At 36.6% G+C, this 24,275-nt stretch overlaps 1 protein-coding gene across 1 annotated transcript in view; it reads right to left on the reverse strand.

The window, feature by feature from the left end:
* Nucleotides 1-2,572: 2,572 nt before the first annotated feature.
* The window catches only part of KIF5B (kinesin family member 5B), a 38,932-nt gene continuing 17,229 nt past the window's right edge, over nucleotides 2,573-24,275 (reverse strand). The window contains exons 11-26 of the mRNA XM_042801887.1: nucleotides 21,292-21,440; nucleotides 19,843-20,036; nucleotides 18,985-19,053; nucleotides 17,676-17,882; nucleotides 15,600-15,743; nucleotides 14,769-14,957; nucleotides 13,784-13,901; nucleotides 13,380-13,441; nucleotides 13,160-13,269; nucleotides 12,875-12,976; nucleotides 10,756-10,816; nucleotides 10,575-10,646; nucleotides 10,296-10,400; nucleotides 9,565-9,781; nucleotides 7,562-7,694; nucleotides 2,573-5,175 (exon numbers count right to left, since the gene is read on the reverse strand). Coding sequence (XP_042657821.1) covers nucleotides 5,169-5,175; nucleotides 7,562-7,694; nucleotides 9,565-9,781; nucleotides 10,296-10,400; nucleotides 10,575-10,646; nucleotides 10,756-10,816; nucleotides 12,875-12,976; nucleotides 13,160-13,269; nucleotides 13,380-13,441; nucleotides 13,784-13,901; nucleotides 14,769-14,957; nucleotides 15,600-15,743; nucleotides 17,676-17,882; nucleotides 18,985-19,053; nucleotides 19,843-20,036; nucleotides 21,292-21,440 — 1,939 coding nt within the window. The 3' untranslated portion in view covers nucleotides 2,573-5,168. The remainder of the gene's footprint in view (nucleotides 5,176-7,561; nucleotides 7,695-9,564; nucleotides 9,782-10,295; nucleotides 10,401-10,574; nucleotides 10,647-10,755; nucleotides 10,817-12,874; nucleotides 12,977-13,159; nucleotides 13,270-13,379; nucleotides 13,442-13,783; nucleotides 13,902-14,768; nucleotides 14,958-15,599; nucleotides 15,744-17,675; nucleotides 17,883-18,984; nucleotides 19,054-19,842; nucleotides 20,037-21,291; nucleotides 21,441-24,275) is intronic.

The raw sequence follows: 24,275 nt of genomic DNA on the forward strand, positions 1-24,275 counted from the left end.
CAGCGTCAGCAACTGGATCCCTGGACCAGCGGTTCCCAGTGCACAAGATCCCATCTCCCCTGGGGCAGCCCTCTCCTTTCTCTCTCACATCCCTGAGGTCTCCGGTTCATGAAGCACCCACAGAAGGGGCTCGCATGGGGTAGGTTAGTTTCTGGTTGTTAATAACTAGCTCTGCATGGCTGAAATTTTAACCCCAGATGGGAAATTCTGTTTTTACTGCCTCAGGTAGTAACATGACAAGAGTGGCTCGCACTTCATCATGACCTTGTAGGCTCATCAACAAAATAGACCTTTCCCAGGCAGTAGAAAGACCTCAGCAATGACAGAGGAAGAATTCTTCATATTTTATTGCAAGATGATCTTCAGACCTAGCAATTGTCTCACACCAAACTTGAAACTTTTATTACTCCACAGCCTGGCCTGTATTTCTTCCACTCGAGGACCTGCATTTCAGCTCCTCTTTTGAGCATCCCTTATTCTCTATCTGCAATTATAAGGGTTTGAGTTGGTTGCCCCCTAGTAGAGACACAGATCTATTCAAAAGCAAGCACTTCACTGGTTTGACGCAGCCATCCTCCAATAATAGATACACTCTGAAATATCTTACAGTATTGGATTAGCTCAAGACTGAGCAGTTTCACAGATGCAATTTTTTCTTCCTGAGATCTTTTATTTTACATAACTGTACCGGCAGACTTAAATGTAGACCTCCTTTATGCTTTTAGATATATATATATATGAATATATATTTATATATCAAAGCTCTATAAATTCAGCTACATCTTTTTCTGAGAAAATTACCCAGAAGATGTTTGCAGCCTCACATAACTAGATTGCTCCATAAAAACCATCAGTTCAATAGTACTCAGAAAAATTAGAATCAACTGTTACAGATTACTGGGAAAGGAAATAAGTCATGAGAAAGAAAAAGAGAGAGTAGAGGCCTACAAAAGTCTAGGTGGCACAGAAATGTTGGAAAGGGATTAATCTCTCTCAAACAAGAATGAGGGGGTCACCAAATAAGCAGAATCCAAGTTCAAAAGGAGAGGTTCATGAAGCAAGTGGTAACTCAAGGGAATTCCTTTCCAACCAAAACCAAGAGTTTACATGCATTCCAAAGACTGTCCAAGCATGTGGATAAAAGGAGAATTTTGAGCATTATACTCAGGAAAGCCCTTGAAGTGACACATCTAGAGAAAACTACTAAGAGGAATCACGTTTGACTGATTTTCTGGGCAATCCACAGACCTGGCACCTCTAGAGACAGGTTTAGCTAGACGAGCTCATGGTCTGAACCAAACCAGCCATTTGTTCTGTCAGACCGGCAGAACAGATCTCCGTTCCACTTCCCTCCTTCACTGGCTAACTGGGAGCGAAGCACAGGCAGCTACAGCTCAAGCTGAAAATGCAGTAGGCATCAGGTGTTAGACAAATTGGCAGTTTTCAGAATTTGTAACCTGCAGGCTACACCGCTGCAAGCAGGCACCCATTCTTCATGCGTTCCAAAACAGATAAATGCATTGTCAACTTCTAAGGTCTTTATAATTGGACTTTTAAAGTTGCTCAGGAACTAAATCAAATACACATCACGTGCCCAAATCCTTCATCAACTTTTATGCCATTTCATCTCAAAGTTTCATTTCAAAGAACAAGTGCGGAATATAAGTGGATCTATGATTCCTCAATTGCCAGTAGACCTGAATTAAGGCAATCTCCTCTAGTTCTTAAATTTCCTTATGTTCTTGGAAAGAAGAAAGTAGAGCTGTCTTTAATCTGTCTTCAGCTCATTCTAGAATACAACCATTTAAAAAAAATACATACTTTGGTGAATGGGATGTAGCAATAACCTCATATCTCTAACTCCCAATTACAGCTAAGAAATAACTCCATGTAGATACATCTTAAGGAGAAGAGGGTTGGGTTCATTGGGAAGGGTTACTGGGTTTGTTTTTCAGGACCTTTTTTTGAAAAGCAGCAGAATAATAAAAGAGAGATCAGTGGTCTGGAAACAAAACAGCTGCTTTGAGCAGAATAGGAAATCTCTCCTTTAAGAGAAAGAATGCCTGTGTCTACAGCTTACCCCAAGGGAGAACTTTTTCAAGTGTCACTTGTATCCAAGAGATAGGGTGGAAGTTGATGTTTAAAAAAAAAACAAACCAAAACATACCTAACCAAGAAAAGCCATTAAAAATGGCTATTAAGTTGGAATATTTATGAACTACATAGAGTGTATGCCTCTGGGAGAGGTCAAAGTAATCCCCCATTGACAGGGTTTGAATTTTGATATACTATGGCTGTAATCAATTTCTGAACATTTCCACAGTCATCAACTGTTGCTTTTTTTTGTTTGTGTGTGGGGGGTTTTAGTTGGTTTTTTTGTTGGTTTGTTTTGGGGTTTTTTTGGGGAATCTTTTGAAGACTAAGACTTAAATATTCATATTTGTGTGTGGGAAAGCTTACTAGTATTAACAAACACTGGAATATTTACAGAGATAACTGGTGATGAAACCTATCAAGTAAAAAGTGATATATGGAGACAACAAACATGTAGAGACTGAATAAATGCACAAAGTTCAAAGATTTTTCTTCTCTTTATTTAAACACAAATACATTTACAGCATGCAGGTAAGTTAAAACTACATGGCGTCTTCCCCAAACCAATTGTTTTAATGCATCTTAAGTGTACTGAAGTTAAATCATATTCCACAGGTAGACTTGTCCTCATGTCAAATTTAGAGTTACACACAGTAGTGAGTCAGCATTTAAGTTATGTAAATAATTTAGTTGTTCACCAGAAATAAATATTTCACCAAGTTCCTATCCTAAACCATCTTTTAAAAAATATGATCTAGAGGAACATAAAAATAAGAACCATTCAAAGACTGCAAGTTGAAACAGCAGTGTTGAACATTCCCCATATAGACTGAGTATTTTAATTTACAAAACCCAGTAATTATCCTGTCTGGCTGACCTATGACAGCCAAACAAAAAAAAAAAAAGTTGGTTGTGTTGTTTGTTTTTTGTGTTTTTTTTTTTTTTTCTCTTTTTTTTTTTTTCTTTTTTACTTTTTAAGAGGCAGTTCTTGGTAAACTTCATAGGTTTAAAATAAAAAAAAAGTTTAAATATAAAAAGGTGATGTACACTAAGCTATAGGCTACTTTTTTTTTTTTTTTAAACACAGCAATTTTCAGCACCAAACCTCATGATAATTACCTACAGGAATGAAACCCTCATTCACAGGCATGAGAAAAAAAAATCCTGCTTCATTTGCACGTATTTTAAAGAAAGGGTTTTTTTTTGTTTTTATGATTACATATCAATAAATGAAGGTCCAAAAACCTGTAGTTAATGTTGAAAAAGATAACAGGACAGTGCCATTTCCATTATGAGAAATTTTATTCAAAATAGTTTGCTATTCCTTTATTTTTCTTTCCTCAGTATGCTGTCTTTAATCGTGCTCTAAAACAACTGTAAGTTTGGAGTGTTTGGCAGCCTTAGTTAACAAACCAGTTTTAACAACTGAAAACTCCAAAATAGTGAGATTTCCGGCCGATACATTCAACCTTTAAAAATCAAACTATTAAAAATTCAGACTACTGTAGATATAGAAAAAAGTGGTTCAAGGCCTAAAATCTGACTACACTCCATCATAATATAAATATTTTCTCTATTTATAATATAAAAGTTGAAAGTGATTTGCTGTCTGAACAGTCATAGGGTCTCTACTGTTTCCACAATAATCGATGAATACCCAGCAAAAAATTCAAGCCAGCACATGAAGTGGTACCGAGTCTGGAAAGTTCACCAAATTCTTTCAGTAATATTAAGTTCCTTCTTTCTCAAAGACCTGGTAACTAACTTCTATCCAGAAGGAGGCTGTTGTAAAAATTATAGTGGCTAAACCCTATGAATAAGTTAGGAAAATTATGCTATAAAATTTTAAAAACCAGATTCAGCTCAGTGAGATTATTGGAGCTCAAAACAAAACAAAAAAAAACCCATGTTTCATTTCGTTAGCCACTTTACAGGACTTTATTGAAAAGAGAAGAAAAATATTCAACAACTACTACTTTGGACATTTCATATACCTACTTACAAATGGATTACAAATACAATTCAGGGTAGCACTTTATTTGTTTTATTATTTTTTTAAACATGTCTCTGGGATTTCCAGATACATCAGTTTTTAAAAGTTGTATCCTTTATTAGTGTATCTGAATTCATCAGCCAATTGCTGAAAAGTTTTTTAAATGGAAAATTAAAATTTTAGCCAAAAATTCCAGTACTGTATATGTAGTGGCATAGCAAGTTGATTTTTAGATTGCGCTCATTTCACTATTATAAAATAGCAAGAGTGAACCATCACAGATACAGACAAATGGATAGACAGGCTCATCACAATGAAGCAGAATGTTTTCACTCCACCAGACTGTACTGTGTGTAGCATCAGGAACAGAACAGATGGGATAATCCATTGCCAAAGTCTTTTTTTTTGTAAACTTAGGTTTACTCTTATTACTGTACAATATTTAATTCTAAATTACCCAATAAATGGGCATTTAATCAGATAACAGTTAAACAGCCTTGTTCATATTGAACTCTTTAGTTCTGTGGTGTAGCGATCGCAGTGCCTTACAGCAGTTTTCATAAGCACACTTCAGTATTCTTACACTGTACAAATAAATTTAGTTCCAATGCTCTATGTAGCATTCCAAAAGGAAACTGTATCGTAGAGTGCCATTCTAATTCAGTGGGACATGTAGTGTTACGCAAAGTGATAAAAATGAAAGTATACTTCAACACTGTTGCACATTCCCTAAGACAGTAAGATGTACACAAATTAAGCTAGAAAAATTTGAACTAAGATTTTCTCAATGTACATTCAGCTTGGCACAGTGCAGACTAAATTTAAGACATGAAAGACAAACTGTGTAATGAGCAGAGCTACACTTTAAGTAACATGTCATTTTTCAAGACGCCAAGATTGCACTCTAGTTTTTTTTTTGGGAATCAGTTAGCAGAATTTGTAGAAGGGGGAAGAGCTGTACAGGCCAGGTATAATTTATACATTTCAAAAAATAATCCTACAGTCCCCAAAGGGAAAGATTATTGTCGTGGAATGACTCCCTCTACATCATATTCAATCCTCCTCACACTGCATTTACTTTTCAGCAACTGTAAATGAGAAAAATAACAGTTAGGTGCTTGTACCTCATAAGCCAATAAAGCCAAATTATTTACATTTACAGTAGACTACTCACTATTTACTTAACCTTTAAGAGCTCAATTCTTAGACCACTCAGATAAGTGCTAGTAAAGCATCTACTTCAGAATAAGAAATTACACAACACAAAGCATTTAAGCTGTCTGTTAACAAATTTACAGCCTGATAAACTGACTGGGTATTCAATCTTGATTGCCTTAACAGGGTAAACATTACAAACAAAAACCAATTATAACCCAGCTCCATTTCCTATGACTGCTGCTACTTTTTCAGGCCAGTGAAAACTGTCTGGATACCACCTACCAGCTGCTGCAAAGTTCTGACTTTGCTATTTCGGGAAGACAAAATGGGAATGAAGAGATCATCTGGCATTAATCATTCTTAAAAGGTTTGAGTTGCATAGGGAAATAACAATTTACCATCTCTGTATTTCTTTAATGTTTCCAGAATAATTTATTAAATGGTGGTCTCCAAATGTAAACCAGTATGTCATATTCCTACTGTACCAAAAAGATCTTCTCCAACCAGAAATTCAGATGTTTAGTATCTGTACTAATCCTCAAAAAAAAAGTATAACAGACATTACTACATTGAAGAATTATACTGGCTACCTGAGTATTCACAAGCTCAGAACAAATTTCTACTTAACAGTAAAATAAAGTTGAAAAAATTTTTGTTCCTTTACTTCCATAAGGGACAGGTTCTTCCAAAAATATAATAGGGAAGCTGGAATAAATTATGACCAATCTCCTGAATTTAAGTGCTTAGCTCAGCTTGGTTCTACAGAAATAGATAACATGTTGACATGAGAAGAATTATACAAAATCTTTACAACTTAATGGGTTCGGTAAGCAGACTAGGTGGGAATTTTTCAGTTTGTTTGTTAAAAAGGTATTCTAGCCAATACTTCACAAATTTCCACTTGTTCCTGATTTCACATATTACTAATACCACTATATTACACATAGTCCAAAAGTCAAAGTGCTAAGTCTCCTATTTAAATTCTGCAGAACCAACAGTGAAAGCTCTCCTCCAAAGCAAGATGCAACTCAAACCTTATTTATTGCTGATTATATGAAACTCTTAAAGAACTAGTAGACCAAATAAGCTCTCTTCATTTAGAATTCTAGGCAACATCAGAGCATGTGCAAACTCATGCTAGTAGGCATCTAAATCGGGTCAATCATCACACCTTGAAATGTCTCTACATTTGACAGCTGAGCTAGATTGCCTTTGTAGTCCAAGTAGCTATCTGAAGATTAATTTCACCATATCAACATATTCAAGACTCCATGGACTGCCAGCTCCTTCGTCATTAAAGGTTAAAATACTATCACTTCAACCTCTTATTTACTAAGAGACACTACTGAACAGAACCAGGTACCCCCTAACTAGTGTTACAGCCCGATTTTCTGTAAATTGGAGAGAAAGCTTAAAAAAAAAGTCAGTCAGCTAATAAAAAGAAATAAATGGAAACAAGATTAATGTAAACTGCTCTGAAACCTTTCAGAAGAGAAGCACCAAACAGTTATATCAGGAATATTTCCAAACTGAAGATGCAGATAATCTTAACTAAGGAAATGCCTACAAGACCTTTATACAAATGCTCAAAAGTTAGAGATGATGACAGAGAATGCAGCAAAGTCAGTCGCTGTTAGGTGACCAACAGACCATATATAATGCAGACATAAATTAAAGAGACATGATTCTGTGAGCAATTTAAGCATATTAAGCACCAGACTAAAGGTAATTATTTAGGAGGATCAGAGACATTTTCAAGCAAATGCACATACTATTTTCAGTTGCTTTACTTGCATTTTAGCTAGGCTAGCATTTCAAATTCACTGAAGACATTAATTTTTCTGTTAAATAATTCCAAATTACTGACACATGAAGCAGTGTGCAAACATAGTAAGAATGGTAAATAAACAACATGTAAGAATAGGGTAATTTTTTATTTAATTGCTGAATGTTTTCTGAAGAAAAACATATTTTAAAAGATACTGGAAAGCCAAAAGAATTTAAACTGTCCACTCCCTTCCCAAACAGTAGCTATTGGCTGTGACTGGTACCTATCTTCAGCTGACTATTTTCATATTTTGTTCTACTCCAGCAGAACTCCATAACTACCATTTTACAACAAACACCAGTTTTATAACATAAGCACCAGCAGCATTAGTCCGGTGTACATGTATACTGTTCCTCTAGCTATAAAATTCTGTTAAAAAAAAAGGTTATTCTGATTATTCAAGTGATTTTATGCCACAAAATGAACTGTAATAAAACTAATACAAGCGGTTTAATCGCACGTTAAGAAATCCTACTAGACAAACTTACACTTTGTCTTGCCGACCTCCACCTCCACGCAGTGCAACTGGCTGGCTGTTTTGAATGAACATACCTCCACCACGAATTGCACTTGGATGAGTTGGAGAAGCTGCTGGATGCTGGCCAGGACGGATAGGCTTAGCTGCATGAAAAGAAGCACGACTTACAAATATATACGTCACAATTTTACCATCGATTACTCCAATTTACTAACGCTTTAATTTTATAGTATCCCAAGTGTGGTAATAAAAATTGAACGCACTTTGACTAAGAAAACAAGTTTAGGAGATGGCATTCTGAGAACCTAATGGGTGTCAACTATAACAAGCCCTCAAAAATAGACCAGGTTTTGCTTTTATTGCCCCTATTAGAATTAAAGCTAGCAAAGCTTTTGATAACTTATCTTCACATGTATTATCTGCCCACCTAGTGTATTTCCTTGTGAGAGTCCTATTTCTTGGCAATAAGAACTCAAATATTTGAGTCACATTCATGAGGGTTATGTTCCTGTAAGGAATCATTACATCCTGCTGTATTTCCCATACTTACTTGATTGATAAGCCAGTAGTTACTCGGCTCTGCAAGTGGTTCTGCATACCCATTACTCTACAGACAACACTGCTTCACCAGCTTCTTACCACCACATAGAAATAAAACTTGCTCTATTGCTGAAGTCAAAACCAGTAGCTTTGACAGGTAATTCACAAGCTGCATACACTTCAATAAGGAAGCTATATTTTCAATTAGTTTTGCACTAACCCTTAACAGGACATGCACAACAGTATGACTTTACAAAGTTCTGTAATATTAAACAGAAGCATTTAAAGTTTCAGCAGGTAAGAGTGGATATAAAGTACCTACAGGTAGCAACTGCATCAAACACTTCTCAGTTTCTGCCTTAGAGGAAGCTGATCTCCAGTGAGACATGACTAGTTCATCTGGACATTTAAGTACAAGAGGCTTTATACCCATGGTAAGCTCACTAGAGAATTCTGTTTGTCTTGGAGATCACTCGAGAGAAAGATAAGACAGAAAAGCACCTGTCTTCAAGCTGCCACTCGAAACAACCAAGAAAGAAATTATAACTTTATTCTGCAACAGCTTTTTGCAGACCTACAGAATATGAGCGAAGTTTATCTGCAATGCTCATTTCAGTTGCATTAGCATTTAAGAGAAGTGTACTGATTACTGAAGTCCTGACACAGGACAACAAAAAGGCTGAAACACATAGTTCCTTCTACAACAATAATGTAGCAAGCACAGTTAAATCCTCCAGGGGTCAAACACTCTCTTGGCCCCCAGCACTTGCCAGCATAACAGCAGGTGGGGGGACAAGGGAATATGACTGTCTTCCCACCACACAGTAAGAAACACAACTAGCTACTACAAATTTCTGCTTTTTCCATTCTTTTTCCCTAGGGAGGGCTACAGAGTACTGTGTGCTTTGAAATTAAGAATCAAAAAGGCAATTAGGGATCTTAGGATGTTAGTTGTGGCTTTCTGCCTGCCCCTCTCCCCCACAAGATCAAGAAACAGCAAGACAATTTGTTGTTGTTGAAGGTGATGGCTTAATCTCTCTCTTCGCTTTGGGATACCTACATAGTCTTAGAAATTGGAATGGAATTGGAATGATGTTACAGACTTAAAACTCACATTCAGTATATTGTTTCATTCTAGGAAATGGAATACACGTTCAGGCTATAATTCTACATTGGTGAGCCTTCCCCATCATGTACAAAAGCACAGCTACTGGGAAGACACCCATTTAAAATAAAATAAAATAAAATAAAATAAAAAAACAAACCAAAACAAAACAACCACCAACCATACACCACCACCCACATAAATGTACAGTCTATTAACCAAAATATAACTCATGGTAGAAAACACATCATGTTCACGCACGCAGTTCCAACTAGGGTTCAAACATGCACACATGCACAAAGATTAAAAAAAAATAATAATAATCAGTAGACAGATGAAGCTTTAGGGGCAAGGGATTCTCTACTAACCAATTTGTGCAGAATGTCCTCTTCTGGCCATATTCTTGGATCTTACAGCTTCCTTTATACGATCTACCTCCTGCTGATACCGCTTGCGATCACGAGAAGCATTCTCTTTAGCTTCCTTCAGTGCAGACTCCAAAGCTTTAACTCTTTCAGCTGTAGCTCTAAGTCGCTTCTCCAGTTTAGGAAGTTCACAGCGCAGATCTGCATTATCACGTACCAGCTACAAAACCAGAATTGGTTATTTTCTTGGTTTCTCTCCTCATAGGGAGAGCCAGCCAAACACCCTCCCACCCCTAAACAGGCAAAGCAGTAGGGCTACTATATTATCTTTGCTTAAGCTTTTAGTAAGTCTAGTAGTTCATCAGTAAGATTGTAATTTGAAAATCCGTTACTGTGGAAGAACGTGCTACCCAACGTTGGCACTTGAAGTCTACATTCTTCTTCAGAGACAGGCAACCAACCTCTAGACTGATATACTAACTCTAAACACTAACTTGGATCTTCTTCAATTTAAATGTAGCTATTTTGTTACATACTCACATGTACTTAAAATAGCTGTTAATTTACAGGAAAACTTTAGTCTATTGTTTTATATCAAGAGACACACTCAGGATATATAAGTATTTAATTATAAAACAGTTACTTTATGACCAATATGCATTCAATCACTTCTATAATAATGCACCTTAAGTAGTTTGGTTTTATTTGTAACTTGAAATTAAGCCTCATTGTACCTGCTTGTGAACCTTTGTAAGTTGTTCAAGATTATTCTCAAGGAAGGAAATCTTCTGTTTTTGTGCAGCACTGCCTCCTGTATCATCCGAGTCAATCTCAGCACTCTGCAGTAACAAAGGTTTGGGGAGGGAGAAAGGAAGCCAAGTACAAATCTGAACTTGCATATTAAGATCCAGTCAGAAAAATTACACTGTATAAAGGTCAATTCCTAATTTAGTTCTAAACTGAAATTTATGTAGTATTCTCAGAAACACAGTTTCACTATAGCACCACATTACCTTTTTCACTCTAGTAGCTAGATCTTGAACAAACAACTTCCGAAGATTGTGGAGAGTCTGAAGTTCTTTTGCCTACAGTGAAGAAATTAAAAAAAAAAAAAAAAATTAAAAAAATAACTCTGAAGGGAACAATAAAAGCAAGTACTAACATTTGTTTTGGAATAGATTCTGACTATCTTACCACAGTCTCTTCCAAACCCTTTAAATCTTGCCTTGCTTGTTCCCTTCTGTCCTGCATGACCCTAAAAAGAGAATAAATTCAACCTGAAACATCTGAGCAAAACTGGAAATATTAATGATTTAGGAGACCAGAGTGATAAATACTATATGGTAAAAATGAAAAATGTCTTTCAGTTGAAGTCCTCAGTTAAGGATGTAACCAACAGATGACACCATACTCAGAAATCCATATGGAGTGGGGTGAGAGTGGGTGAGTTGCAGGAGGAAAAGAAGGAAGTATTTTTAATACTGAAGGAATATAGGAATACAGACAAGTACATTCAGATGCATAAATTATAAGTTTCTAGAATAGGTAATGAAAATCTCCCAGAGTCAGGTTCACGATGAATACCTGGGGAGAACTTATCCTACAATGTTCTTAGCTCTGGCCAGCTGAGATGTTACGTATCATACCACAGATTAAGGATTTTTTTCTTTGTTTTGTTCTACCACCCTCAATACATTTGCCAAAACTAGTGACATAAACAACAATCTCAGTTTACATGAATATAACCTGTCTTCCTATTTAACATGAAAGCATCTACTGCACTGCTAATGTTCTCTCTCAGAATTATAAAGCAGTGCAATTACTAAAATGACAGGATACAGGAAAAGTATGTAGACTTTTATTTTTATGACTTAAGGTTGGAATAGAAAGGCCAGGGACAGCATGAAAATGAAGTGTTCCTATTAAGTAGCCAAAAAGCTTCTTTTCCTCTGGAAATTTCTCCTCACTTGGCCAGTTCCACTACTAGTTCCCAGATAAATGATTAAATATTTGAGATAATAAAATATTCTAAAGAGTATCTCAGCATCCTATTCCATTTTCCATACCTCACTGGGAAAGTAGTTCCAGACATCTTATACAACTCTAAGAAAAATTAATAAAATGTGAAGTCTGCATTGTTTCTGGCCTGTCATTTGCCATGCACATTTATGACATACAATGGAAAATAATTTGCTTCAAAAAGGCTGGGGGAGGACACATAATACCAAACTAATTTTTACTGCTTCTTTGCAAGTCTTTTGAACAGGGAAGTTTCTAATGCAGCAAGTCCCTTTAAGGGATCAGGGCTTTATATAGTTTAACCTGCAAACTGAAATAAGAAGCAATATGGTACATATATAAAGTCTTGCAAGACAAGAAACCTACTCTAACTAACGTAACTTTTGTAATCATTGTGAGATATAAATAAATCACAGTAAGATGGATTCACAAGACCAGAGTACTGTTAGAATTTTAGTCAGTTAAGCCAATATTGTATTTCACAGTAAGGCTTAAAGAAAAAGAAAGAGGCAAAAAAGAAATTAAGCGTTGCTTACTGGTTACCGGTACAGACCAATCAGGTCCCTCTGATTATTTCAAGTGCTATGATAACAACCTGAAAGCCACTGCGTGCTTTTAAACATGGTCAAAAAACATGCATTTTTGAAAAACTTCTGTAAAAATAAATTCATATATGCAAGAAAGGGCTTGCTACTGATACTCTAGAAAGTACCAGGAGATAATCAGGAGATTATGGTCAGATTTCTAGAAGTTGAGAACTGTTTTGCAGCTTGACCCTTGGATACTTATCTGCAAGCAGAATTCAGTTCTAATTTTTGCATTAACTTTTCAGTCTCTAATTCACTAATACACTGTATTTAGTTACTCAGTGAAGTATGCAGCCATTTCATCTCAAGAATAAGCCAGTTAGAACCACCTAACTAGTTAAAACCGCACCAGAACCAAAAAGAGTAAGAGAACACAAGAACCAATAAAAACAGCAAGGGAACTGTTACAAGCCTCTTCCAGTCTTAGAGCATGTAATACTTTACTGCAAATTGGAAAGTTAATTACTCCAACCCATAGCATATCAACAAAAAAAGTTGCGGCCTTTGTATCTTTCATCATTTTACTTCTAATTTTAAATATTAAGGCAGTGCGAAGGTTTTAAAAAAGTTAAGCTCAAGAAGGCTCTGGAGCCTCTCTCTTTAATAGGCATATCACACAGTGAGAGCCACTTCATCATATTAGGTCACTAGTCTTTAAAATGTAAGTGTTCCCACACACATTTGGTTTATGCACCATTATCACTTACGTAAGTTCATGCAGTTTTCTGCTTTTTTCCTGATCAGTCGCTTTCAACTTCTCATGCTCAACTCTAAGACGTTCCTGTTCAAGCATCATCTTCTGGTTTTGGCTGAACACAGAAAGCAAATATTTTATCAACTGAACCTGTCAGATACAACATTTAGTAAAGCAACACAAGTTAGAAAGACACTGCTGGAGGAAATCCTTGCCACTTCTTTCCAACCATACTGTGTTTCTGTACTCACACAGTCCAGCAATACTTTGCACTACTAAAATAATGACAATTACTTACTCTTGAAGTTCAGTGATAAGTTTCTCCTTTGCATCAACTTCATCTCTTAGGCTACTGATTTGTTTCTGATGAGTCTCACGATGGCTCTGGATTTGCTGCTCAACAGCTTGCTATTAGAAAAAACAGTATGCATTATATGCTTTAAGAAGTTGCCATACTTCAATTTGTTGTGTTGTTTTGTTTGTTTGTTTGTTTTTTTAAAAAAATTGAATTAACTTACCTTGACTTCATTTGCCGTTTGAACCTTATTTAAGTGCTCTTTCTCCATCTCATGGACTTTTTCTAGCAGGTATAGAGAAAACACATGTCAGCTAGGTAACTTGGTGATCACAGGGAACATGGAATTAATACCCCCTTTCCTTCCCAACACCTTAAATTTGAAAAAAGTCCTCTCCCACCACAAAGATCAATTAAATCAGTAACAGCTTTAATTTAATCCTATCCATAGAAGTTCTTTCAAAAAGCAAACATGCTTTCCTGTTGATTAATTCCGCATGTTCAGAAGCAAAAAGACATTGTATAGCTCTGCCCTTCAATCTAAATAGAACAGAACAATTCCCTATTTGTCACTTTATACTTAAAATGGTGGTGGTGGTGGGTCAGATGCAGGGAGGCAATTCCTACCCTGTGCTCGGAGTTGAACTAATTCTTCATTAAGGGAATCCACAGACTCTTCCAGTTGTCTCTTTTTCTGTTCCACGTTCTGAAGATATTCAGTCAAGGACTTGATCTTGGCTTCATGCTTGCAGAATGGAAAGACTCATTTACTTTGGAACAAGGTATCATGGAATTACATCTGCATAAACAGTTTATACTTATTTTTAAACAAGTAACCTGATCTGAAAACAAAAGTAGTGCCCACTAAACTCTAAGAATACAGCTACTCAAGTAGATCTGTAACGTAGCCTCTAAGACAATGGCTTTATTCTGGGTTGGAATGAAATACATTTTTGGCCAGGAGAAAAGATATTCTGAATGTTATACACTATCAGAGGCAAGAGAGGACCACTGTATTTGGAAGACTGCACTGAAATATGCATCTCCTGATTTAAAAAAAGATAACCATCTGTATGTAAAACAAAAGATAGAAAAATTAAATTGCATATGTACACCACAATTTTCAGAAGTGTTAGGAGTCACATTACTGATCTTTTCCAACAATCACATTAAAATGGCCTTTTTCACATTAGAAGGAAATGTAACCTGCTATGCAAGCCTACTGTACTTTTACTGGGCTATTGCTACCTCTCCCCTCTTCAGCTTGCTGCATTAGCAGGCAGAGTGCTCACTAGCCACCACTGCTGTAAGACTTTTATTTTTAAAGGATCCTGTGATGTTGAATATAAGGACCCTAGTATTAAACACTAAGTGGTACAAAAGCATTAACAGGCTACAGACATATTGCAGAAATCGACACCTTGTCACACAATTACTCAGAAGCTTTCAAACTGAAAAGAGTATTGAGAACACAGCTGAGTCTTGTGGCTGTTTACTCACAACGTACTTTGTTAGGTGTCAAAGAGAAATTGCAACCATTTCCCCACCTCCCCCCAGCATGTTAACAAATTCAAAGGAACATTTAGGAAGTATACTGTAAAGAAACATTTACCTGTGAAATACGGAGCTGGCAGGCAGCCAACTCCTTTTCGTTTTCTTCCATTTTCTTATTGCTTTCAGCTTGTGTGCCTTCTAACTGTTTGCAACGTTTTACCATTGTTTTTACTTCTGATTTCATTTTACTAATGTACAGTCTCGCAACCGTGAATTCTTCATCTATCATGCCAGTTCCCTCAGGCTGCTGAAAAGTGTGGAATGACACATTTAGAAACCTCAGGTGATGAAACAGAATTAAAGATGTGCTGCAGCAACTTACTGCCCAGCACACATCCCCCACCTCAACTGATAATCAGAGCATTTAAACACCAAAATGTAACTTTTTTGTTTTTTAAGTTTACTGATTATTTAGAAGTTTGCACAAAAGGTAATGAATTACTTGAAGAGGGAAATACAGTTCACTATAGATTACTAACACTGCTTATATTCTTGTCCTACAGCGATCTTCTAGATTTATCTTTTATTTTAGTTCCTCATGCCATTTTTAATATAAGTATCATCCTGATGGCCACTGTACATCAGCGTTAGATTTCCAAGATGATGATGCCGATTATGACCGCTTCATAAAGCGGTTTAACAGTATGAATGAAAACACTATTTAAAAAAAAAAAAAAAATCATACCTGCTCTTCCTTGTCTTTTCATCATCAAATTCTGTTTGGGACCTGATTAAGTCACAGTATAAGCAATGGATAAGCTTATGGCCAAATTTTTAATATACATGTGGCTTCCTATGGTGGTTATTTTTGCCATACTAAGAAAACTGACTCCACCTATCCACAATATATGTAATACATGGCATTACAATTGCACTGACTAATCCTTACCTTGACATCATTATTTCCTACTGCAATTCCAATCTCTGCAAGATCTTTTAGTAAGGAGGCCATCATTTCTGTTGCTCGTTTTTTCTGATGGTTGGTCATTTCTTTAAGTTTCTGAAGCTCTGCATCTATACTGGCTAGAGTGACCTATAGTAAAAGAAGTTACACTTCAATAAACAAAACACACTCTTGTTTCTAGAACTAGTTTCACACTATTTATTTAAATACAGCAACACGTGGTTGCCTACTGAAATGTCCCATTTTTTTGTCTAAAACCAGATTGTTATCAACTGATGGAAATAAACCACATAGTAAAAATTTAGAAGTCCTAGAGTGACAGTATTTCTTCTGAAAGAACTATAAAGTACTGGGGAGAGAGGCCTTTGGCTCACAAAATATAAACTTGCAACTCTACAACAAAATTCACATCAACATCGTTAAACAACAGAGTTATATACAGGTAAATGTTGCAGAAAATTGCTTTTACAGAAAAAGGTACATGGACAGCAAGTCCAATACTTTTCACCATATTTTGGTGAAGGAAAATAATTTCTGCTTTACCTGCAGAGCTCTTAACTCTTTCCTACTTGCAAATCAAAAAATGGCACGCATCTCTGAGTTCATAAGCACTATACGTACTCGAGCAGCTTTTCAGCTAGCTTGAGCTGCTGTGGTTGTAATGGCTGCAGCTCAGCAGCTTGCATACTCAAAAGTTGTCTGCTCTTTGTTCTCCATTTCTAAAAACATATCAGAAGTTTTATAGCAGGATTTACAGCCCATGATGCTGAAGGACAGTTACTGCATGGGTTAGCTGTGACAGACTGAGAACACTGAAATGTCTTAATTTTACTTCATTTTAGAACAGTTGTTGCTTTCTTGTGGATTGAGTTATTCATGACACTCAATAGACATGTTATTATATCTAGAATCACTTGACTATCTATAAACTAATTAAAACCAACAACACTGCAAACAAAAAAAAAAATCTCAGAAAAAAAAAAATCACACACTTCAGAATCATATACACATACAGCTAGCCTATTCCACCAAATTGTAAATGCTGCTCATAATAGGAAGACCACAGATCATGTGACTTTCAGCCGACCTTCAAGGGCTGTAAATTATCAATAAAGATTACTCAGCTCAGAATACTTAGAAGTTTGAAGTTAAGTTTCATGATCTTCTGAACATCAATTTTAACGCTAGTGTTCTGTCTAGTCAAATCTTACTAACTGAAAATTGAAAGCTACATTCAATAGAAGACGCAGACCCACTCAATTTTGATCTTCAAGAACACAGAAGAATGAGACTTGTGCTGTAACATATTCTGTCTGCAACGCCAGCAAACATGCTGACCCCTTCCACTACTTAGAATTTCAGATAGTGGGTAGAGTATTAACTATTTAAAACTGATTGAAGTTTGTCAAATAATTGTCTACCAAAACTATCAGTCAATTCAGAAACTATGCAGGTATACAAGGTGGTGTATGGTATTCATCCTATTGGACTGACGCTGCATCTGTATTTTATAACCAGAGTGATCTTTTGGAATAGGTCCTCAATGTTCAGAACTACTGCTTTCAGAAAACAAACTAAACTGCTGATTTTTGAAGGCATCAAGAGAAGTTAGTTTACATGCCATAAATACAGCATTCAAATACACAAGCCTTTCAAGAAAAGCTGTAGCACGCTCACTGCGATTTCAAGATTGGAAAGAGCAAATTTTCAAGTGAGGATTACCCCAACTGCACCAGAAAAACAAACAAAACTGAAGCAGATCACCAGCATGTAATGAAAGTGTTAGCTCCTGACATCTAGGATTTTTCTGAATACTCTTCAGGTAGTAAAATGCCATAGATACTCAAAAGATGAGAGTTATCAAGGTCAGTATTCACTGTGCAACTTTCTGAAGCTTATTGGTTTTAGAAAACCACCTTTTGCTAAAAATAAATAAGTCTCAGACTTAGGCTCCCATTTTCCCTTGTGAAAAACTTTTAAATGACTTTAAGCAAGAAATACAGGTAAGGCAAGAAAAGTTACACTGAAGACTATCAGTAATTTCTTGTCCCAATTTCATACCGATTTTTGATTGAGTTCATCACTAAGCAGTTCATATTCCTTTGCTTTATCTTCTACTTCCTGAGACTTCTGATCATAATTGACAGCTAATTCTTCAAGGGCTTGTAACACCTCTTTCACCTCCTCTTTAGAGGCATCATTTTCAGCCTGAAGGCGGTTCAACTCTGCTTGCAAGTTGTCTTGGTCCCGTCTGGTTGATGCTAGAAGCTGCAACATTGATAGAGATTTATTTAAAATTAAACCAACAAATAATTAAATTTATACATGGAATTTTCTTGATAATCTTATTAATGCTTTTAGCTACTACAATACTTTATATATCTACACTTTTAGTGTCTAGCATCCTGCAATAAGGATGTCAAGGACAGGTACAGTAAGAGTATAATGCACAATTAAATTTATCATCTATAACCATAGGTTTTTTCGCTTTTAAAGTATTTTCAAAATGGAAGTGACTACAAGTCAAGGCACATAAGGATAGCAAGTGGATATGCGCATGGAATATTGCAAGTTCTCAAGAAGGTGACTGAACACTACTTATGAGTCTGAAGTTGTCAACAAGCTAGGGACTAAGCTTCCAGCATTTTAACAGTTAGCTGCTGAAGAATAACTAGACGAAAGTAAACAGTTGCTAAAGAGGCAGATTTATTTATTTAGATAAGACTAAACAGTAACTCCAACTTCCTGAGTCCCTGACCCACTTCCTTCTTGTCATGTACATAAATATTTCTTTTTTTAATCTTTGTGCTATACAGAATTATTTTTTCTAATATCTTGGCTAAATTATTAATTTCATTATTCATAGGCATTTTCCCCATTTAACGAAGTTACATCATTCTCAACACTTGAACACAAATCATTTGAATATTCTAGCAAGTATGGTCTGAAGTAACACATAGATACTTCATTTTTCATTATGGGCCATTACATTTCCCTCCTCCCCTTTCTCCTTCTGTACAGCAACTGACCAAAAGTAAACCTTATCGTAAATCAAGGTATCTTCAGTTTTGACAAACTGCTAACTTTGCATGGGGAAAACAACTGCTGATGTCTTTGCACAAGATATTTAAATTACTTCAACCTTCATGGACACTTAAGGTTCAAGTAAACTGGTTTAAGTTTAGCCATCAGCACAGTGTGGGGGGAACGAGTAGGCAGAGCATTTAGATAAGGAATAAGACAACTACTGTACAGTAGTAATCCATCATTCTACTTCCCGGTCATAAACTGTGACCTATTCAGAACATCTCCAATTTCTTTAAAGCAAAGACAAAGAATAATAGAATAAAGATGCAAGAGCAAAACTCACCTCTTCCTGATCCAACATTTGTGTCTTCAGTTTTTCTACTAGCTGGCTCTGCTGATTAATTTCTTCATCCTGCAGTTGAAGTAAGACTGTTCAGTAAACTGACACATACCACTCAGGAAAAATAATCTAAGAGACAGTAGATGTTAGACATCTAACTTGTACATATTCTGAGACAATAGAAAGCAATAAAAGTAAAAAAGCTATCCTTTTGATTTCACTGGCTGATCTATTAGGCTCTTAACCTGGCATACATGTGTAAAATACCATGCTTCAAAGACAAAACTCTTATGCCTGTGCTTTTGCAAGTCTTCTCCAAGTTGTTCTAACTTCCAAAAAACAATTAACATATTTTTCCCTCTCCAAATTCAGTACTACTGCTTAAATTTAATACCATCTTCAAATAAAAATAGGTATAACATGGAAGCAAAAAACTGATGTCTTCAAATTACTAATTTTCCTGCTTTCCCATTATTTGCCTTTTTTCTGGCACGGTATTATGTCAAACAATCAGCTATGAATGTTCCACACACAGAAAGTAGAAATACTGTTCAAGATTCTCATTAACTTTTCCTTCCTATCTCCCATTTTTATCTTTTTTCTTCTATGTACCAATACTATAGTTTTCAGGACATTTTTAAGTAGTTTCAGCAAAGGAGTGGGAGCCACTAAGAAAGGATACTCAGCACCAAATAAGGCAATTCTGGATTCTCCTAATCAGAGCTTCAGAATTAGGGTTGGCACTCCTGGCAAATACTTAAGCAAGCTATACTAACAAATGAAGACTGGCAAATTAAATATTACATAATATAGTTCAAGATATATTTCTCTGAGGTCTTACATTAAATAAGACTGGCATACCTTGTCATCCAGCTGCTTGTATAGCTTGGCAATTTCTTCCTCACATTTCCTTCTCTCAGCATCAGTGAAATTGCCAGTTACTCCAATTGTGGTAGCTGGTTTATCATTAATAACAGTAATATCCTTGTCCACTGCAAAAGCTTCTAAGTTGGCCTTCTCCTTGTCAAACTGTTCATCAGCTGGTACAGTCTCCCCTTAAAGGAAAGGATATACTTAGTTTTCGTAGAGTCAGCCATGAAGTATCTTCCACAAAGTTAGCCTTGAGAACTATTACACTCTCCTTACTAGCAGTACTGCTCCCCAATTAATAAGCAATCAACTTCACATGATTACATGGTAAAAAAAATTACCACTAGGTCATCCAAACTATCTCCTGCTTACCACAGAACATGATATTTTACCCAGTTTTTCTGCTATGAGCTCCCAATCTCATATGAAACTATCTTTAGAACGGCACCTAATCTGCCCTGAAGACAGAAAATCCTTTCTTTACCCTTAGCAGTCTGATTTGCTAGGTAGCCGTATTTAAATTGCTTTGCTCCTAATTTAAAGTATCTTTTCAGTCACACTTTTATCTTTTTATGTTCATTAAGCCTTTTCTGATGAGAACACTTTAACTTCACATAGAAAACATACCACACACTAATCAAGGCACTTCTCTGGTAAACTAAACTAAATTTCTTAGCGTTGTATTACAAAAGATTTTATGCAGTCCTTGGAAGGTATGGGCTCTTTCTAACACTCCAGTACCTTGTGTCAATATTCTGGAAGAACTATAATTAACATTTCAGGTGTGGCCCCATACCATCTCTATAAAAGATTAAAAAAAAAAAAAAAAAAAAAACCACAACCACATCCTACTAAATTTATTTAAGTGACCCCATTTTTCTTAGATTTACATCAGGATGTAATGCAGTTGTCTACAAGATTGCAAAATCATCTTCTATAGCTGCCAAACTCCAGAATACCTCTGTAAGTATGACTTATGTTCCTCCTTTCCTGAATTTAAGGCTTCATATATAAATTGCATTTGGCCAGACACTTCAATTAGTAAGAATTATTCAGGAAGAAAAAATGGGCACACATTCTGTACTGTCAGCAATTTTGGGGTTTGGGTGATTTTGCTGTGATTTTATTCAGTTTCTGCATTTACCATTAATATATTTTTTTTTCTCCCCCAAAATAAAATTTTACAATGTATGCAACTTTAGCTCTGCTAGTAAACCAACTGTTGAAGAACCTAACTTTCAGACATCTTTGCCATTATGTGATTAATAGAAGTTGTTCCAGTGCAAAATATTAAGGTGTAACGTCAACTCATATCTTAGCTTTAATATTCTTACTACTGTCCTCAATAGTGCTCTTAGTCATTTTTGGTAACCTGAAAACTACTTTAGTGTCTGTTGTCTTGCCTAAAGTTTGCAGAACAAAAATATAATTGCTTCTCACCATTCCGCCATCTGTTAAGTTCATTTTCTAGCCACTGTATGGTGTTACGCAGAGTCTTGTTTTTCTCTTTTTCCTTCTCATACTTTTTCTTCCACTGTTCTGCAGTGAGCTCCACATTGACACATACTGTGTTCTTAATGGTCTTTGCTCTACATAGAAAGACCAAAAAGATCTGAAACTCCATTTTAAAGAAAGAAGTTAAAGGCTATTAAATAAAATTTCTACATATCACTGGTGAAAGTGTAAACATTCCCCACTCTTCCAAAAGCTTATTTCTACTCCCTGTCAACTTACTATTTTTTTTCCATTAGATTGATACAGCTGCTAACAGACAAAGCAATAAAACAGACTTTGGGAAGGCTCAAAAATCTTGAGCTGGTTGAGTTGGAAAAATTCATTTGCATACTTTCACCTGAAAGAATCTGAGTCAGTACAGTAGTTCACAGCTTTAAACAAAGGGTAGTATACACCACACCTAGCAAACATTTCTCCAATGGAGAGCATAATTCTTTTAGCATGTAAACCAACTAGTTTATTTAAGAAACAGTTCATTTCAACCTAAAAATCCAGTTACTAGATCTCCATTAACCAAAAAGGTGTACAAGCTATAAAGGTCAGTTACGATTGTTCACATTCAGTCAGGCAAATCTCACATTAAAACATTAACTTTGGAGATGAAACTACCGGCACTAATAATATGTCTTCATTATGTTAACATATAGTTTTTACTTTACTGCTATACCTCACCTCAGTAATTTTTCTACATAGTCTTCTAGTACCAAATACTCACCCCTCAAAGATCAAATCAGGAAAAAAGCTTAATGGTAGTTAGAAGTTCCACACCTCCCCATATTATGACTCTTGTAAGTGTCTTTCTCCAAAATCTTATTGGGACTGATTACTACCAAGAGACACATGATTTCCTACTGAGTTACATGATATTTATCTAGCCTCCAGCTACTACACCTGAGGGTCTCAGCATGAATTTAACATCCCTAGAAGGTTGAATTAATATACCAGACTAACTATAGTGACTGAGATGGAAGCATACTCTATTAACTCCCGAAGCAGTCAAGAGCACGAAGCAGTGAAACTACAGAGCTACAGCTGAAAAACGTTTCCCAACAGTTCATTCAAGAAATACTAAAAGGAAAGAAAAAGACCTCTTGGATTCTAAAAGGAGACAAAAACTCCACTGTTGTGAAATGCAGTCATTACTCCACACCTACTAGCTACCCATATTCTACCAGATTTTTAGGAAGTTCTGAAGTCATCTAGTGTACTTTCCATAATAAAAAACTTCTCTGAAAAGGCCAGTAGAAAATTATCTTGTTGAACTGAAGTGGAAGAGGTATGCTAACATAGAAGACCAGATGAACCAAGTAAAACGCTGACAGCTTTCATAATGTGCTCCAGTAAATGAAGTGATTAAATCTAGTGGTCAGGAACTGGAGTATTATGATGAAGCATTAACAACAAAGTGGCAAAGAAGAGATACTTAACAAAATACCAAATTCTAAATGGGTACTTAAAAATTCAATTACAAATGACACAGGCATTTAGAAGCATTAACTCCAAACAGATGAATAACCACTGAGAACAAGGGCATTGCCAGGGTGCGTAGAGATGCAGCTAGAAAAGCAAAACCTTGGCTTGAATTGAAATTAGCCAGAGATGTCAAAAACTGCAAGAAAGGGTTCTTTCGGTACATAAACAGAAGAAAAATACTGGCCCACTGTTAAACAGGAGAGGTGAATTAGTCACCAACAATGCTGAAAAGGCAGAGGTTCTCAACAATTTCTTCAGCTCTGTCTTTACCAGCATTGTGGGGTCCCAGGCCCTGGTAACAAAAATCCATGTCGACGCAAACACAGACCCAACATCAATGAAGGAAGAGTTAGTATGTGAACTGTTACAGGAGCTTGACCCCTACAGATTGATGGGCCCTGACATTATCCACCTGAGTCTTATGAGAGCTGGCTGACATCATTGCAAGGCCACTCTCCATAATCTCTGAGAAGTTGTGCAGATCAGGGGACATCCCAGAAGACTGGAAGAAGGCTAATGTCACCCCCATCTACAAGAAGGCCTCAAGAAGGGTCCAGGAAATTACAGGCCCATCAGTCTTACTTCAATCCCTGGGAAAGTTATGGAATGAATCCACGTGGTGGGTTATCCCAAGTCAAATGAAGCATGTGATTGGGAAAAGCCAGCAAATCATGCTTGACAAACCTGAGCACCTTCTACAACAAAGTAACCTGCTCAGTTGATGTGCAGTGAACATTGTCTACCCAGATTTCTCCACAGCTTTTGATATGGTTCCCCACAGCCTTCTCCAAGAAACTGATGTGTTATGGTCTAGACGAGTGGTCTGTGCAAAGGGTAGAGAACTGGCTGCCAGACCACACCCAGAGAGTGGTAGGAAAATAGCTCCTTTTCAAACTGCCAACCAGTCACAGGTGGGGTCCCCCAGGGATCTATATTGAGCCCAATGTTGTTTAGTATCTTCATAAGTGATCTGGATGATGGGATCAAGTGTATCTGATGAAGTTTGCTGAGGATACCAAATTGAGTGGGGCAATGGACACTTCAGAAGGGAGTGCCACCCTGCAGGAAGACCTGGATAGGCTGGAAGAGTAGGCTAACAAGAACAGGTGTAAGGTCTTGCACCTGGGAAAACATAATCCAGGAGTGCAGCACAAACTGGGATCTACCTGGCTGGAGAGCAGGCCTCTGGAAAGAGATCTGGGGTTCCTGGTGGACAACAAGCCCAATGTCAGTGAACACTGTGCTGCTGTGGCAAAGCAAACCAACAGGATGTTGGGTTGCATCAACAAGAGCGTCACCAGCAGAGATAAAGACAACATTGTTCCACTCAGTGCTTGTCAGGCCACACCTGGAATATTGCGTTCAGTTTCAGTCCCTGCTATACAAAAAAAATGTGGACAGGCTGGAAAGGGTCCAGAGAAGGGCCACAAAGATGA

Source organism: Tyto alba, unplaced genomic scaffold, assembly GCF_018691265.1.
Source record: "Tyto alba isolate M040663 unplaced genomic scaffold, T.alba_DEE_v4.0 Super-Scaffold_38, whole genome shotgun sequence".
Taxonomy (NCBI): domain Eukaryota; kingdom Metazoa; phylum Chordata; class Aves; order Strigiformes; family Tytonidae; genus Tyto; species Tyto alba.